Source organism: Vanessa tameamea, chromosome 15, assembly GCF_037043105.1.
Source record: "Vanessa tameamea isolate UH-Manoa-2023 chromosome 15, ilVanTame1 primary haplotype, whole genome shotgun sequence".
NCBI classification, from domain to species: Eukaryota; Metazoa; Arthropoda; class Insecta; order Lepidoptera; family Nymphalidae; genus Vanessa; species Vanessa tameamea.
Window position 1 is genome coordinate 7,679,096 of NC_087323.1, and position 25,298 is coordinate 7,704,393.

At 32.6% G+C, this 25,298-nt stretch overlaps 2 protein-coding genes across 2 annotated transcripts; one reads left to right on the forward strand and one right to left on the reverse strand.

The window, feature by feature from the left end:
- The first annotated feature begins 419 nt into the window (after positions 1-419).
- LOC113399145 (CLK4-associating serine/arginine rich protein) lies at positions 420-8,322 on the forward strand. The gene is made up of 16 exons (XM_026638212.2): positions 420-658; positions 751-848; positions 954-1,132; positions 1,286-1,447; positions 1,557-1,663; positions 2,518-2,690; positions 2,879-3,048; positions 3,486-3,582; positions 3,887-4,129; positions 4,282-4,335; positions 4,480-4,608; positions 5,572-5,638; positions 6,493-6,565; positions 6,965-7,070; positions 7,539-7,619; positions 7,729-8,322. The coding sequence occupies exons 1-16, from the start codon at positions 560-562 to the stop codon at positions 8,249-8,251; spliced, it is 2,361 nt and encodes a 786-aa protein (XP_026493997.2). The 5' UTR covers positions 420-559; the 3' UTR covers positions 8,252-8,322.
- Positions 8,323-8,822: 500 nt separating this feature from the next.
- Positions 8,823-15,939, reverse strand: LOC113399148 (homeobox protein DBX1-B-like). The gene is made up of 3 exons (XM_026638215.2): positions 15,660-15,939; positions 10,200-10,417; positions 8,823-9,001 (listed from the first exon to the last, which is right to left on the reverse strand). The coding sequence occupies exons 1-3, from the start codon at positions 15,895-15,897 to the stop codon at positions 8,855-8,857; spliced, it is 603 nt and encodes a 200-aa protein (XP_026494000.1). The 5' UTR covers positions 15,898-15,939; the 3' UTR covers positions 8,823-8,854.
- Between the last annotated feature and the right edge of the window lie 9,359 nt (positions 15,940-25,298).

A 25,298-nucleotide genomic window follows, 5' to 3' on the forward strand; every position in this document is an offset into this window, starting at 1 on the left:
CGATCTGGGGTGGGCTAAACCTTGTCCATTTCAACCCCAAAAAGACGCAAGTTTGCGCGCTAACTGCTAAAAAAACATCATTTGTCGTATCTCCACGATTTGAGAACATTCCGTTAGCCGCCACAGCTAGTATCGGAACACTTGGCGTCGATATTTCGAGCCTCGTTCAGTTCCATCAGGTAAGCCTCCTGCTCGTTTGCCACCTCTAACATAAAAAAAAAGAATTTAACAAAATGTACATAATGATAAAATTCTACAAAATTATACCACAGAATTCTGTGTTCAAACTTAACCTATCATGATCGGCAGTTAAATCAATTATATTATTGTGGTGGAAATTGAAATTATTAAAATTCCATATAAAAAAAATTATACTTAGTTGAATACTTCTGGTAACCCTGTTGTATGAAGGCAGAATTTGACAAAACAAATTCAAGTGACATTAGGTTTTTTAAAATGGCGTCGAAACCTTAATGCATTTCATTTTTCAGACGATTGTCGTTTTATTAGTTTGTTAAATTAGAATATATTTCATTATTTACTTCAATTTTAACTCAATATGTGGCACGAAGCAAGAAAACAAGAGCGAATGATTCGCGGCATGATAGTTGATTATCGACGGCGAGCCGAGCGACGCAAAGATTTTTATGAAAAGATCGTAAGTATAAATGACTGTATTCTAAATACATTCCGAATAACCAGTTAATTAATACATAGAAGTACACTTATAATATAACTTAAATTTTGCAGAAAGCGGAACCAACTCAGTTTCTACAACTTCACGGAAGACAATGTAAAATACACTTAGATCCTGCTGTTGCTGCAGCAGGCGAAGGTCCAGCTATTATGTTAGTACGGTTTATTATATTATAATTTTTAATATTATAATCTGTAATTGTCTTATATTAAACAACAATCCTTAATTTTATAAAATTAATAATATAAAATTACAGGATGCCTTGGCAAGGTGACATAAACAATATGATAGATAGGTTTGATGTTCGTGCACATTTGGATATTATCCCAGATGTGAAAGCCCCTGATGTACCACCTGAAGAACTTAACCAGGAAGAGCGACAATGCAACTATGAAAGATACAGGATCTTGGCTCAAAATGCTTTTTTAGGAATAAGTAATACATTATTTTAAAAATATTTTATAACATAGTGTTTTAAATGCCAATTTATAAGATACAATCATAGGGTTTTTTGTAACTTAATATTTGTTAAGGTTTTATATATTATGATTATTCATTTTACAATGTACTTTTCCAATTTTATTGTAGGTGAGGATAAGTTTCTCCAGCAATTGGCAATTGAAGAGCAGTTTGGAGTGACTATTGAAGAAAAGGAACTGCAAAAGGAGAAGTTAAGTGAAAAGAAAGGAACGGGTGCTGCTATAGGATACGTTTATACTGATCCAGGGGCACAAACCTCCAGCTTTAACGGTAGATACAGCATTTCTTATCCAGCTGTGATGAAGATTAAAGTTTGGGGATAAGTGGCATCTTTATAAGATGTTTAAGGATATTTTATGGCATTCAGTGTTAATTACAGGCCCAGATGTAAAGAAAGCGGAAGTAAAAGAATCTGATGATGATTCAGATCTAGAAATCATTGATGTGGATCTTAGCATTGATGTCAACAAAATGGAAGCTTCACAGGTGAGACTGGGGGATAATTTAATTTTTTTATTACAGTGCTATGTTCTAATCATAGGTTTTAATTAAATTAAAATCAAATAATTGATGTATTTAAGCAATTTTAATTCTGAGAATAAATATTTCAGTTCAAGTTGGTTGTTTATATTTATAGTAATTTTTATAAATGCCAGCTGAACAGAATCTAAAGTATAAATGTTACTTATAATTAATAAAAACGTGGTAGAAATTCATTGTTCGTTTAATGCTTAATTGTCTTGAGTATTGTATAAGATACACTAACATTGTGGGTTATTATATACATTTGAAATTAATAATTAGTTTTTGTATATACAGTCACAAAGTTCATCAAAAATTTGAATCCTGGATGTCCATTTTATGGTTATTGCAAATGTTTTTTTTTTTAAATGACTATTTGCATTTCTTTCTATTTAAGCATAAAATAGCATACACCCTGAATTCAAATTATCATGTAATATTAAAAAATATATTTAGATTCTTAAGTATGTACATGAACAGATTAAAAAACTGGTAAACTGACTAAATTTTATAAGCTTATATTAAAAATAATTTAGTTTTAAAATAGTCATATAAAATTTATGTTACAGTGACTTTTGTAATAACCAATCATCAAGAAGTTTATTGAAAATAGAGTATAGATACTTAAAGAAATATTGTTTCTAATAATTAAAATTTGTATGCAGTCAGCCAGACTTCTTAACATTAATATTTATAAATAAAAAACATGAATAAATATATATGTAAAATTGCGCAAATGAGAAGGTGGGCGCAGGTCACAACTAAAATATATGAATGTCTTTGTATATATGTTGTTAACGAAATTGTATGGAGTGCAGGCTCACGAGTTGAATGCAGTGGGACCTCATTATGGTATGGCGGGCTGTGATCTATTCTCGTTCCTGACTGGAGATGCTGATGATGCAGAGCACCAAAAGCAATTATTACGAGAGGAAAAGGAAAAGGCGATGTTTTCTGGACGGAAGAGCAGGAGAGAACGCCGTGCTCATAGGTTATTTGATACTATTGACGTGACGTTGATATATTTATATAAATCTTAAAAAAATTTAAACTTGATGATATTCTGCCAAAGAATTTTCAATAGCAAATCAATGCTAAAAAGGTAGCAGTGAGTGAATTTTGTCAGTCCAAGTTCACGTGGAGATCGTAGATCGTGTAGTAAAGGTGGGCGTTGCGCAGGGACAAGAAGCTGGCGACGCGCGTGGTGAGCCCGCCGAGCTACGCCGCGCCGTCCGCCTTCGCCGCCGCCAGCCGCTCGCCCTCGCGCTCGCCCTCGCGCACGCCCTCGCCCGACCACGCCACCATCGAGTTCATAACCTCCTTCGGGCCCGACGACGACGACAAGTCGCGTGAGTCCTCTCTTTCTCCTCCCCTCTCTTTCTTCCACTTAACTAGAACTACACTTCATAGGAATAGTAGTCATCCTATTATCAGTAACTCAACGTGCCAATTGTGAGTAGCCGCGCCGCTTGTTGTTAGATACTAGTATTAATGATGAACAAAAATTATGAATCTTAAGAAGACCCTTTTCAAATAGAACTGGTTATTGACCAGCTAGGCCATTATTTAGTACCAGTTAACCGATGTTTATCTTACTTATAAGATTATTAAATAAATAGTGGATATTTATTACCTACCTATATATACTTATCCTTTAGAAAAGTGCATTATTATTTTTTCCAAAATTTTTAAACTTACTTTAATTTTACATGCTTTCTCATTCAAGGGTTGTATTGCCCTCAATAAGTTTTATAAGAAACTCAACAAAACTATTTTATTTCGACAGCACATAACTCCAAACCTTTATATGCTGACAAATTGAAACAAAACTTAAAAAAGCCGGATATGCTGTATTCAGAGGCGGTCCGAAAATTGAAGCCTCGGTAAGTTAAAAAAAAACACTTTACAAACTAACTAACAAACTACATTTCCTATTATCGATGTTTTGAACATTAAAATTGTAACAGGGACATATCTGCAATCTTTTTGCAGCAAAGTGTAACAAATATATTATCAGTCAATAGTTATAGTCTTACTGTTTTATGTGGTTAATAGAATATAGTTTAAAATAGGCGTACACGAGATTGCCAAAAACATTTAAGTCCAAATTAAATGTAAGTCCAACATCCCTTCGAAATAAATTGCAATCCTACAGCATCTTTTTAGTTTAGCTAATGATAATTTCAGATCTCGATCAACAGAAGGGATGCGCTCTCAAATCGGTCCTCGAGGGCCGAATTCGAGGTCAAGGTCACAATCCTGTTCCCGTTCCCGCTCGAGGTCGAGGTCCCGTTCGTTCCGAAAATCTAGGTCACGCTCTAAATCGTCTAGGTCGCGATCTAAATCCTTCAACTCGTACAAAAGGACGAGGTCGAGGTCGCGTTCCAAGTCGAAGAATTATAGAGCGAAACTTTCTAGGAGTCCTATAAAGTTCGTTAAATTTTTTACATCAATTACAATCTATTATATTAATTTAAAAAATAACACCAAAATATTATTTACATACAAAAATCGTACATTAAGTACCTATTATAATATAATTAATTATGACTTAATTTAACATGTATTTTCACTCTTCACAGTAATGCTAGTGGGTTTGCTAACCGTAATAGATCCAGGTCGATGTCGTATGAAAGGTAAGCTTGTATTCTTATATCATACTAACGGAGGAAAACGCAAATACGTCTACTTATAATTTATTTTCAGAAATGTAGCGTGTAAATCATGGAATAATGGTTAAAATTTTATTATTAATTATTAAAACTGCCTAAATGTTCCAGTAATGAAAGGAATACGGTTCAGAACAAGCCCGTGCCTCGTTACTACGGGCGGCGTAAAGAAGATAAATCGTCTAGTGAATTATCCTTGGATTCAGATTCCAGCGAGTCGCAGGACGACGACAAAAATAAGTAAGTTTATATTTATTTAGATGTATGTCGTCTGCCACATGTATATTCGTCTAATCGCGTTGGCGAAAAAGGTTCCAAAAACCTTATCCTCAGTGGGCTAAGAGGAGGTCTAAGCTCAGTAGTGCGACATTAATGTCTGTTACATTTTTGTTTTTTTTTTGTATATGTTAGGCTCTACGAAGAAACACGGTCGTTGGGGGAAAAAACGCGTTGTGGTGACTATAAAACACTTTGTTGTTTGAGCCTAACATTTTAAAACAACTGGAATGAATATATTGCCTAATTGTACTTGTAATATGTCATACAAAAGAGTGAGTTTATATCCAGTCTGATTTAAAATAAAATATTAGAAGACCCTGTTTATTAGGAAAAGTGATATTTTATCATTATTACTCTCAGGCAAAGTAGTAAAGTTTAACGCGAATTAATTATTTATTTATCCAGATTAAAATTTAGTTGATTGTTCTACGTTTTTGTATGTTTGAGCAATTGTAAAATATGTTGGATGTGGCTTTTTAATGTGGTTTGAATGAACTCTAAGCTATAAAATAATTTTACGCAACTTTTAACTAAGTTTGCCACTTTAAAAAAAACTTATAAATCAGTGTAAATCATTAAAATATTATCAAGAGGTATATTTGAAATATACTGTAGTGCATTCTCGGTTTAGGTTCTGTCTTAACCTATCTATAACCTCATCACATACACATTTATTAACAGTTAATTATAAATTACAAACTTGATAAACTTGAAAATTGTCTAGAAATGTAAATAGAACATTTCGTACCTTGCAAATCACTGATTATTTGTATATCAATTGAATATGTAAAATGATATAAGAATATTAGAATACTAAAAATATTTAACATAAATATATATTGTAATGGACACATGCAAAATGTTTCATCAATAAAACATTATTTTAATGAGCTGTAAATTATCTTGGTAATATTTTCGTTACAGATCGGCGGTTGGCAATAAATCAAACGCAAACCCGAATCAGTTACGATTAACTGGATCCAGCTCCAAAGTCAGTAAGAATCATTTATTATTACATTGTACGCTTACATTTTAGCACATTGAGTTAGTTACCCTTAGTTTATGGAATGAAGATATACTTTGCTTCATCGGGATTATCATTGTGGTGCTATTTTTTGTTTATAACATTTATTTAAAATAAGCCCTAAAATAGTGTTTAATTTCAAACTTTCGATTAAAGAGCCTACTTAGTTTAAGACTTGAAAATTTTTCTTAACAATTTCAAACAATATGTTTGCGTAATTAATAAAATAATAAGACAGTAGACTTGACTGATACTACACTTCTAAAGTTATTTCACAAAAAATAACACCAATATCCAAGCATCATCTTGTTTTTAAATAAAATATACTTCTAAATACTTCTTCAACACTTAATATATTTTGTTTTTTATACTGCATGTTGCATTAAAATGTTTTAAATTCAAATGTTTAAAAAATTAACAACAATTGAAGATCATCGGTACTGAAGTTTTTGTACAAACCTGTGGATGATTTTGTTCTAAAACTTTGAATATGTGACAAAATATAATATCACACTACTTTTTAAGCTACATAAGCTTACTTTAATTTTTTCTTAGCTGTTGTTACTTCTGATGCTTTATTATGTCTTTTATCATTTTATATTTGAAATAAAATCGAAGACAATGTAAACATACATTAATTTAAAATATTAAATGTTACAATCTATTTCATTTATAATTATTACTATTGTTTTATTTGATTTTAAAATATTTTCGTCTAATAGTTGAATGTGTTTTTTTTTTAAATTAAATACAATATAAAAACAGTACAGAATAAGCTTTAAATTTTTTTTCCCATTTTATTCATATATTTTATTTTACAGGGTCCGTCGCGTGAAACTCTGACAATGAAAGAGAGGTTGAAGAGGAAAATGCAGGCTCAGTTGTCGCGGCAGTGTGAGTTAAACTGTGCAAAAAATATTTACTTTTCAGAATAAAACTCCTGGTTGTATTTTATTTAGGAGTAATTTGTATTGCTAGTATATAGTTTAATTATATTAAATTAAGAAGATTTTTTGCTCTACATCAAACAAATCCCTTTATAATTGTACTCACATGTTAAATATTATTGTCATGAATATAGAATAGAACAGCTTTTATATTTTTTTATAATAAAAGTTCGTAAAGATTTACATATACACTAATACTACCCGGCAACGCTTCGTCTACGGAGGTTTAAGTTAATATATATTTTTTTATATTATGTATGTATTTACATTTTTTAATCCAATATGTTAATACCACACCGTATTTGTGAAACGGGTCGGTTGAGTGAGAAATTGTTATTTTTCTCAGTGCGAGCAGACAAGCGCGCCGAGGCAGAGCGTGTGGAGCGCGAGTGTCGGCGACAGGCGCGGCGAGACGAGGAGATGCGGGAGCTCGCCATCAAGCTGCGCCGCAAGTGAGGCTTACCCTTCTTTTTTATGTGATATATGGCAAACGAGCAGGAGGATCGCCTGGTGGAAAGTGACTACCACCGCCCATGGACATCTGCAACACCGGCCTTTAAGGAAGGAGTACGCTCTTTTCTTGAAGGTACCCAAGTCGTATGGGTTCGGAAAAACCGCCGGCGAAAGCTGGTTCCACAGAGTGGTTGTGCGAGGCAAAAAAAATCTTATAAATCGTACTGTTGTGGATTTTCGGACATCTAGGTGGTGCGGATGAAACTTAGAATTTTGACGAAATGTTCGAAGGTGAAATTCAGCAGCCGGGATTAATCCATAGAATTCTTCGGAATATTCCCCATTGAAAATTCGGTACAAGGTGCAGAATGGTCCAACATCTCTACCCAAAGCCAAAGGATCAAGCAGATTCGCAATTATTATTTGCAAAATACTTGTTAATTTTTTTAAATTGTATTATTTTGCAGGCAACGTGAAATGAGACACCAGCGGTATCGTCGCTCTAGTGATGACGACTCGGACAGAAGTGCAAGTGGCTCGTCTTCGAGGTATACAATATAATTATATACATTATCAATGTCTCATTCAGTAAACAAAGTTTGTTAATGTTATCTTTATATTTTAAGTATTTTGCTTTAATTGTATCCTACATTCCAGACAATCCCCAATGTCTGAAAGGAAGAGAGATAATAGAAGCCATTCTAAAAGTAACCCACCTGAAGAGAAACGTATACCAGTATGGGAAACTGATAAAGATCTTTCACCACTGCCCTACAGGTCTAAACAGTCTGAAACGGGCGAGAGTTCTTACTATTCCAATTCTAGAAGACGGTATGGAGATAGCACTGAAGAATATACTAGAGACGATAGAAGAAATGATGATAGAGATCCAAATTATTATCAAAATAGACATGATAGATACCAGAATAGTGAATATGGACGTAATTACGAAAATAATGAAAATTATAATCGTCATGACAACTATGAGTCTAGATTTGAACATGATAGGCACCAAGGACCGAGTTGGAGACGTCCTTATTCCCAAGGAGGGGGAAATAGAACTCGAAGTGTTAGGAATTCTGAACATAGTTACGGTGGTGGTCCGTCGAGCCGCCACCGTGACGAAGAGAGTGAAGGTTCTAGCAATAACAGAGGCAAAGTTAAACTGGTAGATTATTAAAATTAAACGCCAAATGTATGGTTGTTTTATATTAATTAGATAAGTATATAATAAAACATTTAAGCTTACAATGACTTTTTTTTAAACTACTTATTTACAATTTATACAAGATTATCTCTTACCTTATCTTATCTGTCAATATGATCTTTTTAATTTGCTGTCAACTTTTATCAAAATATAATTTGATGTGTGAATAATTTTAAAATAACATGTCTAAAATTAATTTTTACTAAAGAATAGTGTTATGAATTTGTCATTTATAATACAAAAAGTTAAAAAGTATAATATGGTCAAATTATTATTGCCATTTCAATTTTATCCAATGTCAAGAATAATATTTTAGTTTTGATTCTATTTCAGTTAAATATTTACTGTTGGTTGATATATCGACCCTTAGAATAATGTTTGACTAATGTCCATAGACTATCACATTTCAATACCATCAATATCGTAAACAACAAAATAGTTTTTTGTAGCAATAATTATATGACATTAGAATAAATGCTTATAATTAGTAATATATATATATATGCTATATTCGACATGAGCATGAAATATTATTTATTTTTATATATAGCTTAAGCAATAAGAAAGTGTTTTGCACTAATCACTCAATGTATCGACGTCTATGTCTTCGTTATCATCGTTGGCTGTAGAGTCAGGATCACGAGCAGTGACCGCACCAAGTCCCGCTCGGCCTTCTTTCGTGTGCCTCCATTTCATTCGTCGATTTTGGAACCATACCTTAACCTGTAAATAGTAGTTTATATAAGGCTTGTTTCGCTACCCTTACATACATATATATGCATTTGTTCCTTGATATATATTATTAGTTACTGTAAAAGCTCGAACTACGGTAAATCTAAGATTTTCCAGTAAAACCTAAGATTATATATATATATATATATTAAAATAGCTAGATTAGAAGTTTCAAAGATCTTTCACGTCATTCTGAAACATGGGTAGGAAAAAATCTGGACAGTTACCATACAACCGCCATTGCGGTTACGCAGTAATGTTGAGGGAGTAACTTGTTATTTGTGATAATCCAAAAGTCGTTTAATTTGTAAAACACAACAAAATTCATATAAATCTAGTATATTTTTGTTTGTAATTTTTTTTTTTAAATTTTGTCTTTTATTTGTGCCAGAGGGCACAGATTATTTCGCCAGTTTCACTTGCGATGGAGAAGACACGACGGAGATTGCACGGTAGGGCCGAGATTACAGGCGTAATAATATTACGTACTGTTATCACGAGAAAAACTCGAGTATTTTTAAAAAAGAATATTTTATTAGCACAAATAAATTTGAACAAAATAATTATTGGATAGGAAACTGGGCAAGTGTTTATGGTTCCGCGATCAAAATCGAACTGAGCTTTTGTTAATAGAATATAATTGTTAAGAAATTTAAAGTTGCTTAATCAGCGCTTAATCATTATTAATACTATCATTGCAGGGATGTAACAGTACGTAATAATCAAGCGCCTTTGTTTTTTACCTACAGGTAAAACTTAAAAACGGTTTATTGGCTTGCCATCGTGAGTGAATAGATAGTGTACAAAAACTTATATTTTGTACTGCACCTATTTTTGTATACCTCAATGTTAGTCCTTATATCTTTCATATTCTATTCACTCTCAATATATACGTATATTAACAATTTAAGTAATTAATTGAGTTTAATTTAAAATCATACCCTCAAAATATCACAAGATTAAATTTTTGTATTTAATTGGACACGATGGAAATATAATTGCAACGATTTCGATGGAAAATCAATATCATTTTATTGCATTGTATTAATGTAACTACTTTTGTCTTTAATTTATGACATAATAATAGTTAAGGTTATATTTATATTGAAAATAAATTATATTTGTCGATCCATTCGATTATTTTGTATGTACTTATAATAATCATATAAAAATAGTTAAATAAATTTACCTGTGCATCAGTAAGGCCTAACGTAGCGGCTAACTGCCGCCTATCTGGTTTAGTAATATACTTCTGTATTTGAAACCTTCTTTCTAAGCCTTTTCGTTGTAAATTGCTAAAGACTGCACGGGACCATGAACGTTTTCTTTTACCGCTGGAGGAGACGTCGCAACGCGGCGCTGCTGATTGCGTCGGCGATGATGTTGGTATTGGAAGTCGGTATACAGCTACGGAACAAAAATAAATTAATAAATACAAAAGTGTTTATTCAATTACTCACGAGTCACGTATGATAAAAATATAAGTTAGGCCAAATGTAAATGTTATTGATATTTAATAATTATATGCCTGTCATAGTGAAATATTGTCATTTATTTTAATATAATCGGAGCATTTTATTTTATACAATAAGTAGTAATTGTTATGTTAATAAATAATTATTAAAATTGATGAAAATTCTGAATTATTCCGAATTAAGAATATAGTGTAATATTACTTTAGTTTATTTAGTGTAATTACCCTGAATAATACCACCTATCTTCAGGTAAGTCGTTGAAAATAGGAAAAAAAATATAGGCGTACCAGTATAAATTATAATGACATGGAAATTTGTAAATTGCGTAACTGGAAAATTCAAAAATAACGTCCCCAAATTTAACCAACCTATAATAAGTCAATTTCTTCTGATCGGCATTATAAAGTGATTTTCAAAAAAATTAACTAACTTTTCAATTTTTACTACTATTTTCTAGTGTCGCTGAATCGTTACTAAAAACAAAGTATAGCTTTAAATTTAATACTGTAAGTATTAAATAAGTATATAATAAGTTCTTTTGAAACATTAGACAACCCGTTAGGATAACGGTCGATCTGTGGTGAATTTTTTTATTGGCGCTTTTCCTGACCTGAAATATAGTAAAGAAATCCCGATTTTTAAATCAGGTCTCTATAAAATTAAACACTCATCTTTGTACTACTCTTAACTCTTTGCAAGAACTTTGGAAAACTATAACCAAATAAAATGAATTTTGACTTGCTGCAATTTGCTACACAATAAGCAATTAAGCTTTACAAAAATCGCTCGACAACGACGTGGTGTTGAGCAATTTAAAAATATTTTTTAAGTCGGCGTCTCAGGTTGCCTTTGATTGTGTGCATCACGAAACTTAGGAAGTCATTATGGCTTTACTGGACTCAATATTTTGATTTCTTATTTGAGCAATGGGATTCAAAGTGTTAATGTAAATGGAAAGAGATCTGTGACATACTAGTACACTATTACTATAGATCCCAAGCTCTAATTTGAATGGAATATATTTGAATAGGGTCTACAGCCACCACGGACATGTTGTTATCGCTCGCCTAGTAAATAGTGTAGAATATTATTTCCTCATTTTAATGTTCCATGGCATTCTGCTCTGGGGTCTAATGATATCAATATGTTTTTATATAGCAGAAGAGAGGCAACCAAACATGGGTCAAAATATATTTAAAAATGTAATTAAAAAAAATTATAACTGTCGCTTTTCAATATATATTTGATATTGAAATTATACGCAAAAAATTAACGTTTTTTCAGAAATTGTAACGTACATACTGTTAACACTGGGAACATGTATCATGACATCAAATAAATCGTAAGTAGCAATTGTTCTTCGGAAATTGTTGGCGGAGGTCACACAGACTTGTCGCCGGAGCTAGGGGGTCTCTGTACCCCGAAAACCCCCTAGGAATTGGAGGCCCGCAGAAGTGGGCCTAGCGGCAGGACGTCACGGTAGTATGCGCAAGTGATCCCGTGACGTCCTCTGAAAACACACAACCTTTATTTTCGGTACTCACACCCTGTTGCGTCATTCATCATCTTGATTTTAAGATTGAATTTTCCGTTTATTGAATAAGTCATTTATTTTTAATTTTACACGAAAAATTATCATTACCACATTTTTTTAATTAAATTTACTACAATTTTGGTCCTTATTACCAAGATCGATATATTTTTATTTTTATCTGAAGACATTTTTGTGCTAATGCTACACGGGGTGCGGAAAAATAATTTTAAATACACTTTTCCAAGACAAAATATTGTTTTTACAACACATCCCAGAAAACGAAAAACAAAAGCATTTGTGTGGTAAAGGATAGATATCACAAAAGTCACGTATTTCCAGTTGATTGCATATTTGGGAAATAAGATGATCGCCTCCAGGCTATATCTAATGAAAAAAGTGATAATATTTAGAAATGTATGTATGGAAGTTACAATTGTAATATATAATAAAAAAGCTCGTTGATTTTCTTTCGCTAGTTCTTCTCCAGCCTAACCTCTTCATTTCCGAACCGGTGGTAGCTCTAAGTTAATTTTTGAAAATCAATAATCAAGTGAAAAGCTTTTAAATTAAATAAAGATTTCAAACTTCGACTTTGATATATGATTAATGAATAAGAAGTAACCACTTACCAATCAGGTGGCGCAATCGGTCATCTGCCTTCCTACTCTCATTATAAAGTAAAAGATCACTAAATCGTAATCACGCTGTATGATATTCCACGACTGGTGTAATTTAATTTCAACGTAAACCATTAAGTCTGTTAGAATTTATTACGCCAGGTGATTCTACTTTGGCGTCGGTGTATGTTTTCGTCATAGAAAATATAACAAATATATTAAAAAATATATATAGCTTATTTGGTCCATGGTTTAGGTACTGTTTAAATCCATTTGATAAATAAATGGTCACAGTGGGCAGTGGTAGGTGGTAACGAACAAAATGACGAAATTAAAATAAAATAATTTGCGTAATTTTAACCTAACTAGTTATGATTAAAATTACTTTTATTAAAAATAAATTAGCGCTAATTAAACCGCTTCCGTTCCGCGTTCGTTTGTTCGAAAATTCGTTATTATTAATGTTAGAAATATAGAATTCTGTATTTAGGCTAAGTAACAGACAGTTGCTTTTATGAGTATTCATCATCCAAAAGGGAAAAAGTTAGGATGAAAGTTCGTCATTTTTGAAAATACAATTCTGATAATCTGTGTTTCTTAGACCTTTGGTTATGAGTAAAAGTCACCTGTTTCAACGTTTTTCAACAAGGGGGTGAAATTGGAGCAGTCAGATTTATATAAGTCTGTTATAACTATGCTATACCTACATAGTATATCAATGTCATTAGAAGCAATATCACTGTAGCTTCTCATATATCGGAACATAGGCGTAAACATCCTTACTTTTGAAGGTATTTGAATTGAGTGACGTGAATCGTTCTTGGGACATTTATATAAATTTGAGAATGTAACTTTTGTATTTATACTATACTGACTTAAAATTACTGTACCCTTCCCATATATGTAAATATTATGATCCACTGCCCAAAGGTTGCCTGGAAGAGATCGCTGCTTAGCGATAAGGCTGCCTGTTGCACCTCACGCAACTTTTGTGTAGCAAAATTGCAATTTTTTGTTTTACGTTTGGGTGCAATAAAGAATTAATAATAATAAATGTAACTTTTGCGAGTCTAAGCTTTATTCAAATACTTATTATTAATAAAAAAATGCTTATCCAATTACTAAAATAGTTGAATCTTTATAAACACAAATCCACTATCAATACTCCAACTCTCGAATGGGACGGCAAATCAGACACAAGCCGAAAAAGTTCACGCGCTGGCCTCACGGCTTTAGGTATGTGTTACGGCTGTACGAGAAAGTAAACACTGCCAATTTTCAGACTCCGGGCCACTATTGAGATTTTTGAAATCCCCAATAATTTATATGGGTTTTTCCTTTAAAATCAGGGTCTCTGGAAATCTGCGGTCTTATATACTAGCGATCAGACCAACCACATAGTCATGTAACGAATTCGTGGAGCGAGGGAGGGGTGTTTTCGCATGTTTTGTTGCAATATTGTTTGGGAAAAAATATTTTATAGAATTGACATTACTTCTTAATTTAAAAATGACATGCAAGATAAACTACCTTAACTACTTATCAGAATCAGAATGATAATTATTTAAGAAATCGTTATTTATAGTTAGTATCAGACTTATTTATTCCCTTTCCATTCCCGCATCGAGTTAATTCTCCAGACACAGTATGACCTCACGAGCTTGAAGACGCCTTTCGGTTGGCGCAGTATACAGTAGAGCTATAGATACCTTGTACCATGGCGGTTTTACACTCGAAAATACTGTGCATAAGGTGGAGGACCAACACCTCCACGGTAGCCGTCCAGGTTGGGTATATTTCAATAAAAGGTTTTTTGATGATTCATATTTATAGTACTAACTAAACTTATACTAATTATAAAATTAATTTATAATATAAATAATTCTAAACTTTTAGTTATATTTCATTTGTAAATTAACCGTTGTAGGTACATCAATATAAGTCGTCGGGGACTTATTAACAGATGCTTTTAAGCTCTACAACTTTTCAATAGAAAACATTCATATAGGTTCCTCTTTATGTATCACTTACCTTATTTTAGGGAACTATGATACCATGTCCTTGTACTGTAATAACACTGGGTCACTCACCCCCAAACCCGGACACAGTAATTCTAATTTTGTTATTGCGGTATAATGGCTGTTTAATAAATGGGTACTACCTACCCATATGGACTTCCAAAAAGTCCACCAAGTTTAATAGAAATAAAGTGAAAATAAATCTCTTTAAAGGGTTCACAAATATAAATATTGGAAAAAGAATTTTTAAAATCCAGTGTTTTACGATTCGGAGATTACTTCTTTCCATGCAAACTTCTAAACAGTAACTCTTGTTAATATACAAGCTACCCGCCCCGGGTTCGCACGTGTGGAATAAGGTAGAAGGTTTATATCGAATGACGAACATATAAAGACAAAATATTATTTTTATGGCCTTCTCGGTCGTACACAGAACAACTCGCCAAAGTTTCTGCACAATCGTATGATTGGTTTGGGATCGTATGGGAGTGACTACAGAAAGAGAATTATAAGTACATATTAAGTATATGGAATCATAATCTATGCTATAAATTAATGATAATTTGTATTGCGATTTCCATAAAGGTACTTATAACATGGGAATAGTTTAATACATTTTAAACTATTTCTATATATATTTTAGTAAAGTAGGTAATTAAAATTTTGTAATATTTGACCACTTCAAAAAGGTGATTTATACTTTTAAAATTTATATATCAGACTTTGCTCACTTTAACGGACGTCTTGGCATTGATAATTTAATCGAATAACAAATCCACTTTATTTTAGGCTAAATATGCATATTAGCCTAAGGCAAAATCCAAGGAAGACGAACTGTGGGTCGAAAAAGAAAATCTTAGCTAAAAACCTACGCCGATGGTACGGAAAAAGCACCCGTTAATTATTCTAAGACGTGGAATCGAAGTTACAAATGGCCTTAATGCCGACCTTCAAAAGAAGATGGCACTTGAAGAAGAAGAAGATGTATATTTAAAAAAATCTTACCTGACGTAGGCCTTAAAGCAGGATGCAAATGTGCATAAGACAAGGGTAGTTGTAGCTGAAGAAGAGGGGGTTCATCTCTACAGCATCTGTATAAAGCAGCCACACATCCTGCACAAGGAGGCTCTTGTGTTCGCGCTTCCGTCACTTGGGCACTTGATGAGGTTTCATTGTTCCCAAGTATACTATCCACACTAAACTTCAACTTGGACGTATTTACATCCCCACTGACAGACGTCATGACTCCATAACAAAATAAATTAGAAAATATGCAGAACGTACCTTCCGTTACGAACGCAACTGAAAAACTGAGCTTGGCGCGGCGTTATCAACGCGCACCGCAGAGCAAGCGCAGGAGATGGGCGTGTCGAGCTCGATGAAAAGATCTGATTGGCTGATCGACGCTGGGCGTTGCGTATGCGCCGCAATGGAGTGCTTTCGAACACTGAACGGACTGATGTTACAAACACTGCAGTTGTTTACAATAAACTGACTCCTTAATGTGTTTTATATGGCTTTGCAAGTTCAATTTAATTTTATTACTCCTAAGCTTACGTCATGTGTTAGAGGGGGTAATGTATGTTTAACATATCTATGTAAAACATTAATCTCCCTTCCATTTAATCGCATAATTGTAATTGATTTCAAACAAATAATAAATATTTAAATTGCATAGTGTATTACAAATAGTTAAATTTAAATGTATTCTACTTAGTATAGTCTCATCACTTATTTTGAGTCATATATTGAAAGGACCTAATATATTAGTAGGTAGGCCATAAATACCTAATCTATACACCTAAGAAATTTGGCAGCTCTTTTCTTTGTTGCACCGCCAAAAAATGGAACTCTTTACCAGCACTCGTGTTCCATCTTCTATAACCTGGGTTTCTTCAAACGAGGCGTGAATAGGCATCTTGCGGGCCGGCATGGCGAGGGTGACTAGTGCAGCTCATTCTTGCTGACTATACTGGTCGTCTTCGCGTTTGGACTCCACTTCCACTTACTATCAGGTGGAGTGGAGTCATATGTCTACCCGAAAAATATAAAAATAAAATATATATACCTACATGAGTTTATATTTTATACATCAGTATAAAATATGATGACTCTGAAACTCATTTCAAAGCCGGACTCTTGACTCTGCCGGACTTGTCCTCTGTCCTGCAGTTATCCAAAATATACTTTGGGTCGTTTGTCCACCTAGTCCACGGGCGTCAAAAGCTCCTTTATTTTGTTCAAAATTTATGTTACCATTTCCTTATAAACGATCCATAATACTAATAATATATATTTTTTTAACCTCCGATAAATGTAATCTTTAAATACCTGATACATCAACGATCCATTCACGAACAACTGTTCGCTCTAACTCTAAAATCGATTACGATTCAGTTTATTTTGCTTGTCAGAAAACACCTGCGGTCCATCCGCGGCACCCGATATAGATGCAATCATTACATCTCGCAGAGCCGCGTGCTATTGTTTACCTAATACAATTACCGGAGGTGAAGCGAACAACTTTATAAATTTAACTAATAAAAAATATTTCCTTACAAACAAATACGTTGGTATCTATTTTAAACTAAATTATTAGTAATAATAGTCTTAACTTTTCAGTTATCAAACCATCAGTGATTTTTTTATGAGACGATATATCCTATAATAGAAATTCCAAAAACGTTTGAAATTATTTTGTTCCAAAATTAAACAAATAACAGGGTTGATTGTCTCCTAAGTACCTATGTCATATGGCCGAGTCTATACTCTCCTCTTAACCTGTTCAATTTCGCTCATTATATATCAACTGAAACTACGCAAATGTGTCGAAGACATTGCATGTTCGCCTACATATCACACGTATTCCCTTGCCTTTTAATCCGACGGGACGGCAATCCGATACGATCGGAAAGAGAACAAGCACAGGACCAATGACTTTTCAGATTGTCAGAGAATGTTATCCCCGATAACGTTCTCTGACAATCCCGAATCTGACTATCCCGAATTACCTATTAAGCGAAAACAAATGCCTAGAGAACTTGCATAGATTCGCAGACCCAAAACAGCCCAACAAAATTAAAAATAAGGTTTAATGTCATATTACACATTACATCACATTAGCAGCTAAATTAAACAAGCATTTTATATCAATTATCATTCCCCCGAGGTTTGTAACTTTTAAGTTTCATCAATTAGCTGTGAAAATCAAGCAGACAGAAATACTTTCACATTTATAAAATTATAGTTACATTTAAAGGATATAGTGCGATATAGTTAGATAGTAATAGATAGATAAGGATTTAGTTAGATATGGAAAAAATATGAGCACCTAAGCAAATTAAATTTTTTCATTTTTATGTGGTTTACATCGTGCCCGTGCCAAAAATCAAAATCAAATATACTTAATTTAATTTAATTGTAATTTGTAATTTTACATAATTTTATTTAATGTAAAGCTACATTAAATAAAAACATCAACATTTCGAATCTATAAAGATTCCACTGAGAACAATCGAGAAGACACTCCGTAGATAGTTACTCTTTACCAACATGTGAAATACAAGATTATCATTTAATGTTCATTAATTCATATAAATCAAATATATCCTGCCGAAAATCAAAAAGTAGCCAGTAGTATCCACGCTTTTTTTATTTTAATTGATTGGCACAGTCAAAAAATGGAATTTTATGATAAATAATATTGTGACGTAACTGTAAGTAAGCCTCAAGCTCCAAGATTTTAAATAGACAGCTCTCGTTTCTAAAATGAAAACAGATTAAACCTCTGTAGCGTACGCAGAGTAACATGCCATAAGACATATGTAATACTATGTATGTACTATGCATATATATTAACCAAAATATACCAGACGAGCAGTATCAATTTCAGTTAGTTTTCTATCCGCCTATGCTCAGTTGAAATATACATCTTTTTTTTACACAATACGTCTGAATGTGTTGTTTTTAAAACCATCCTGTATATCTAGACTAGGAAACCATAAGTAAGTATTGGTATAGTTCCTCTTCATGAACTGTATTGCGTACCAATCAACTTTCGATTCTATAAAATCTACGGTTGAATTAGAAATCAATTTTCATATCCTATTTCAGATGCGATCGATAATGTTTCATAAGCTCCAAATATTCTTATTATTATTTATTATATTTTTAACATAAGCAAATCACTGCTCGTCAGCTCCCTAACCACAATTATGTTCAGCTAAAAAACGCCTATTTTTAATTTTCTAGGTATCATAGCATTACTTTATACCTTTGGCGGCTCCGCACGGGTCGAATAACTTCATAAAATGTAATGTGTATGTATGTAAATGTAAATAAATGTAATGTATGTATGTTTCATAAATGTATAACTTCATAATGTAATACAAATACATCTATCGGTCTATGCGGACTTCGCCAGTAAAACTCCTAGCCGGCGTCATTTTTTACCACATCTTTAACAATCAGCTTGATATTTAAGCCAATTTTCAGAAAACCCATTTTTTCAGAGAACATGAAAGTTTGCTCACTTAGTTGTAACTCGGTACTAAACAGCGAAGCAGCACATGTACTTTCGTACGAACGAACGCCTGATTATTGGTATAATTTTACATAACTATACACAATCTGCCAGGTTTGCTGGTCATTTAAAAAATATATATGTGCCATTAAGTTCTGAACTGTCTTATGATTTGAATATTGATATTAATAGTTAAAACACTTCGTCTTCAACTTTAGCCTTTAAGGTATATTGTATAGGTAACAAGTGTCATTCAAACATTTTTTTATATCCCTGTAATGACTGACAACAGTTCTCTACGCTTATAATATCAAATAAATACTCTTTATGCACCTCATACAAAAAAGAAATCATTATACAGCATGAGAAGATGTGCAAAGTATGTCTTATCGATAAGAAGACGATCTCTTCGACCACTCGCACCATTTTTTAGGAGTAGAGATGGATTTGATGGACAGCGTGTCTTCATTCATTTATCTCACTATAGACGGAAAGAAAACATTCCATCAACCAACACCATCCACCATTGTAGCAGGGTGATAGGCTAAGCTCCAAACCTTCTCCTCAAAAGGACAGTAAGCCTTAGTCATATCAAGTGTGGGACATATTGGCCATTTCGACACCACAAGACACCACAAGTCAGACAGACACTTTAAAAAAATATATAAAATATTACTTAACCGAAAGATTGATAAGAAGCATTGCTGTTTTTTAGAAAATACATGGTCATGTAGATGCTTTTCTTATTTATAGTATTGATTGTTATTGTTGCGGGTCTCTTTATCACGTCAATTGCAAGCAAAAGAGGTCTCAGCCCAGAAGTGAGACATTTACAGGCCGTTTCTTTGTTAAAACATTTTTTATTTTACAAACATCCGAACTGGAAGAATTTTTGTAAAAATAACTAAATTAAATACAAGATTTGGTTATAACATATTTAAGCTAGATTATGTAAAGCAATTTCTACACTATACATATACACTGGACCGTATGGAACACATTTTTTGTTAATATGTTTAATATGTTTAATTGTTGAAACAAATTTTAATGCACGAAATATTTAAAATATATATTTGTCTGTGTGAGTAGAAATAATAAAAGATTTTGATAAGAATATAAGTACCTACATAACATAATAAGTAGGTAGCCTTAGTTAAGAACGGATCAGATGTAAATGTTCAATTTCCACGCAAACAAAGTCGTGGGCACATCAGCTTGTGTGCCTATACATACCTATTGGTGTGCTTAATTCCCTTAAACTAGTTGCTCAAAGCTCTGAATGTGTATAAATCATATTTCAATACAGCGCGAGTGAGCTCCGTATCTCCTTGTAAACCGAACGTCAATAGGATCAAAAGATTTGCCTCGAAATGTATTGCATCCCCACACGTGCGAGATATCAGCGAAACGTTGAATTATAACTATAATCATTTACTTTCCGTAAGCAATATTGCAATATATCTTGTAATCTGCAAATTCCCGCAAACATTTTTCTTTTCAAAATAAACAGTTCTGAAACTGTATTAAGGGCGTTAAGGGAATTTAGTCCGTGGGTATGCGTAATGCGAATCATCTTTTAATATTGAGAGATATTTTTGATCAATGAACAGATTAATATTATTTTTATCACTAAAATATTTTCAATTTGCTTAAAAACAATTTACAACACAATAAAAAATCTAAAAGAAGGATAATGGTCATAACTGACAAATTAAGTTAATTTATCGCGGTTTCGATCTTTAAATCGACAAACGGGTGCATCTTATGGCCGTCTTGCTATTCTGATTCGAATGACTTTCCGGAAATCACTTCTTGAGGAGATTTATTACTGCTTAGGGCGAGCGCACACACTATTTAACAATACTCATTATTAAATCGTAAGATTATCAATAAAAATAAGTAACAACGAGCCTTCAGATACTAAGTTCTAAATGTAGCCATAGACTAGCCACCCGCCCCGGCTTCGCACGAGTGCAATGCTGATAATAAATATACTACAGAATGTCTTACACAACGTTCACAGCTTTTTGTCATTAGTCAATACAAACCGCTATGTCCTGCATTTTAAAATTGTAATATCTTCGAAAATATTTTGTATCGACGGCACTTTTGACTATAAAGTCAATGTTATCGCCCGATCACCGAGATACGCCACGCCACAATTAGACCATTCGAATGGATATAAGTAGTTGAACTAACAAACAGAGCAACATCCTTCCTTAATCGGGAACAACGTTCGCTGATCTTTCATGTCTCATGTGGTTTTATTTATAATTATTTTTTTAAAATAACTTTGTTTTGTGGAATTGTATCGTATTGACTTCGTGTAAATTTTACGAGCAATATTTCAATATAATTTGAATTTTGGTCTCTATACCAATATTAATACAGTCTTAACGTCAATAAAAAAATTAATATATATGTGTTATATATAGGAGGCTTAAAAAATAATTAACTACTACTGACGTCCAAGATTTCCTACGAACTTTAGGCGCCACCTTGAAAAAAACGGTATTATTTTTTTGCCATTTATCTGCTCAATGTTATGATACAGAAATTGCTATTATGTACATACTTTTTACGCTCTCTAATTTAGATCATAAAAATTTTATTCACCGTTGAGCCATGTGGAGATATCGGATGAAAATTAAACAAAATTAAGATATTGTAAGTTTTTAATATACACATATCGTAAAAATGTTTCTTACTTACTAGGAGAACAAAGTCCTTTCCTAATAACTGTAAACGCTCAATTTTAGAAAAAAGAAAAGAAAAAATGTTATCGGTAATCGGTTATTCCTCTTATAAAAGTAGCTACTGATGGATGAGGAAGGTGAACCCTTAGAGTACAACTAAGTTTAACTGCATCTCCGATCTATCAATAAAGTTCAATCCAACCGTTTGTTAACACGCTCGGACCTATTGAGAGCATTTGCCACATTCCGTTATCGAGATCGAAATTCCGACATTCCATAGTTTTGGTGTTGTTCGTTTCTTGATAAATAACCGCGCCGTTGCTCCATTACCTGCATTTCACATAAACTTTATGGTATCTCAATCAGATTTCAGTATAGAAGTTACGTTCACAGTTTTAAAACATTTCGTTTCTTTAATTTACAAGAACATTAAAAATGTTGAAATACAAAAATTTGAAGGGTTCAAGCGTTTTTAAAACATTCCGAATGACAATTATAGGCACACGAACACAATATCATTCATATATGAACTTTACATTTTGTTTAAAACATATCATCGGTATTAATAAAAAAAACAGTAGGTAATGTGATGATTGAATAAATATAATTAAATAAACTAGACTAAATAAATATTTCTTTTAATACCTAAACATAATACAGAAACAATTTACAACTCTAGAAAATTAATATTAGTAGATAATTAAGATTCATATCGTATCGTAAACTAACACAACATTTTATTTTTATTTATAAATGAACCGAGATTATATCTACAATATCGAATTGACAAAAAACATTTAAATCCCATAAAACAAAAGCATCGAAACAACCGAAAGAAGCATAAAAGAAACCACAATTTTTATTACTAAATTCAATAAAGGGCATTATCAATTAGTAGGTATCGGTACCCACGACGATTACTTATATAAATCGTTGGTTCATATTGGATGTCTGTGTCGCCATAAATATTAAATATCGACGCTGTTAAAAATATCCTCTTACAGTTTACGAGAGCGCTCACAGACATGTTTACGTACGGGAGGAGGCAATCAATTGACTTTTTCGTTCATTCTACATATTTATGGATTTTTTTCTCATGCACGCACGCTTTCTCAATATGCATATTATTCGAGATCTTGCGGTATAATGCTTTATTGGTTTTCAAATTGTTATAAATCGATATCATTATCGTTAGTTACGCTGTGAATGTTTGAAGAATTTAAGATCGAATCTCACACTTTGGAACACGAAAATTAGGTCATAATATGCATCACTAATACGCCAATAAATACTTTAAATAGTTATAAATACATAAATCTAACAAGAATTACGTATATCTGTTTCTTTTCTTTTCTATATTATTTCACAACGTTCTATATTTTAGAACTAGGTTCAGGCAAATTTAACGGGCTTAAAAGAAAATAATAATGTCAGATATAACAATAAATATAAAATAGAGCCGTCATGACCCAAGGGCAAATCTTTACTGATGATTGCGGGTTATCAAGAACAAGTGCCAATGATTTTTCTGGTGGCGAAGAAAAACTCCGAGAGAAAAAGCCATGTGTCGGATGAAATTCTGCCACATGTGTATCCTCAAGCATGCTGAGCACATCGCGAGCAGCGTAAACTTCTTTCCAACTTTCAGGCTGAAGCTCAGAATTTACAGTCTTTTATTTAATTATTTAATTTAAAAACAATGGAACTTCAATGGAGTTGATTCAAATCGCGATATAGAATTATTAGAAGCATTAGGTACAATTACTTATTGATAATCAAAAAAATATATCACCGTTTCGCTAAGAAACTCCGCAGACTTGATATAAACCTTAAAAAGATAACTCAGTGGGACTTTTTTATCTTTTATTTTCAACAATTATATTTATAATGAATCTTTCACATTCGATTATATTTGAAAGGCTGCGATCGGTTCATCCCCAAGGTTTACATCTAAGAAATTATTAGTTTCATATATGTATATATAGTATATCCTTTAACACACAAACGTTCCTTATTGTTTTTTTTTATTTCAACCAGTTGACTTATTTTGAATGTTTCATCGGATCCTGTTGTAATCGGTAAAAATTCGTAACTAGCTTATGCTTGTTTCTAGTACTACTACGTACATCATCAGGTTATTTATTATTATTTATTGAGAACATTCCATATTTTAATATCTTAAAATAATTGTTTTTTTTTAACGAAAGATTAGTGCCCAGGTATCGTTTTGTGCGAATAGACTTTTTCTGCAACATAAAGTTCGTATTGATATCGGCTGTATTATATCAAAACAGAACATTATGCTGTGGAAGTGACTACTTTTTTTTAACCGCAAATGCTGCAGAGTGAGAGAGCATAATCTATTCGCCAACCCATAAATATTGGTAGTGGTAAAATTTGGTAGAGTCAATAAAGTCTAACATTTAGTCTAACAGTACATTACAAAATATTGAGAGACAGCCCACTAACGCCGTACTGAATTAACATCCTGACCACACAATCGAAGGCCTTAGACAATTTACAAAACATCTCTAAGGCATCCCGTGACTCCTGCCAGGCCTCAGAAAATAATTTTGATAGGCTTGTCACCAACTTCGGTCATGGAACCTGGTCCTGGTCCTGGTCCCCTGGTAAAACAAAATTGTTTTTTGTGCAGCTAAAATTATTCCTAATATAATATGGCCTTATTCATTATAAATTAATATTATAATTGTTAAAACTATATCTACTAAAATGTACTATATTACAAACAATTTTCTTTATCTTCATAATAACTTAGTAAAAACATGAGTAGTAAACACGACACAAGAAACAGAACTTAAACTACATAACACGAACGGCTAAGCAGCATTAATCAGAATTCTCACCTTTAACTTACATATTGTTACTAAACAGCATCCAAAGGGCCGTTAAGAAGCTAAATAAATCTCTTAGTGGCCGCCTACGACCTCTCGAACACATATTAATATTTAATTGTAGACGCGATATCATCAAACGACGCATAACTTCTGTTAATAAAGTGTATTGTTGACGTGAATTATCCTCATAAGTCTGCCGAACGAGTCTCGCTTAAGAGCCGCTTGGAGGCTATTCTGAAACCAACGTTTTATAAACAGCGGTTGTACAATAAATAAGCAACAAAATAGATCATTTTATAATTATTAAATATTGATTCAACATAATTTTACGTGTAGCGGCTATATAATTTTGCTATTAAAATAGATTGGCAACAAAAGAATTAAAACAGTTTAAATTTTACACTATTATTTACTAGAGTAAAAAAATTATCATAAATTAGTTAGCTTGAGTTTTTGACATGTACAGTAATGATATTTTGTAGAAATTACTTAAAAAGCTCGAAAATACGAAAGAAAGAAAGTATCTAAAATAAATCGAAATATAGTACTGATATATCGAAGAGTTACA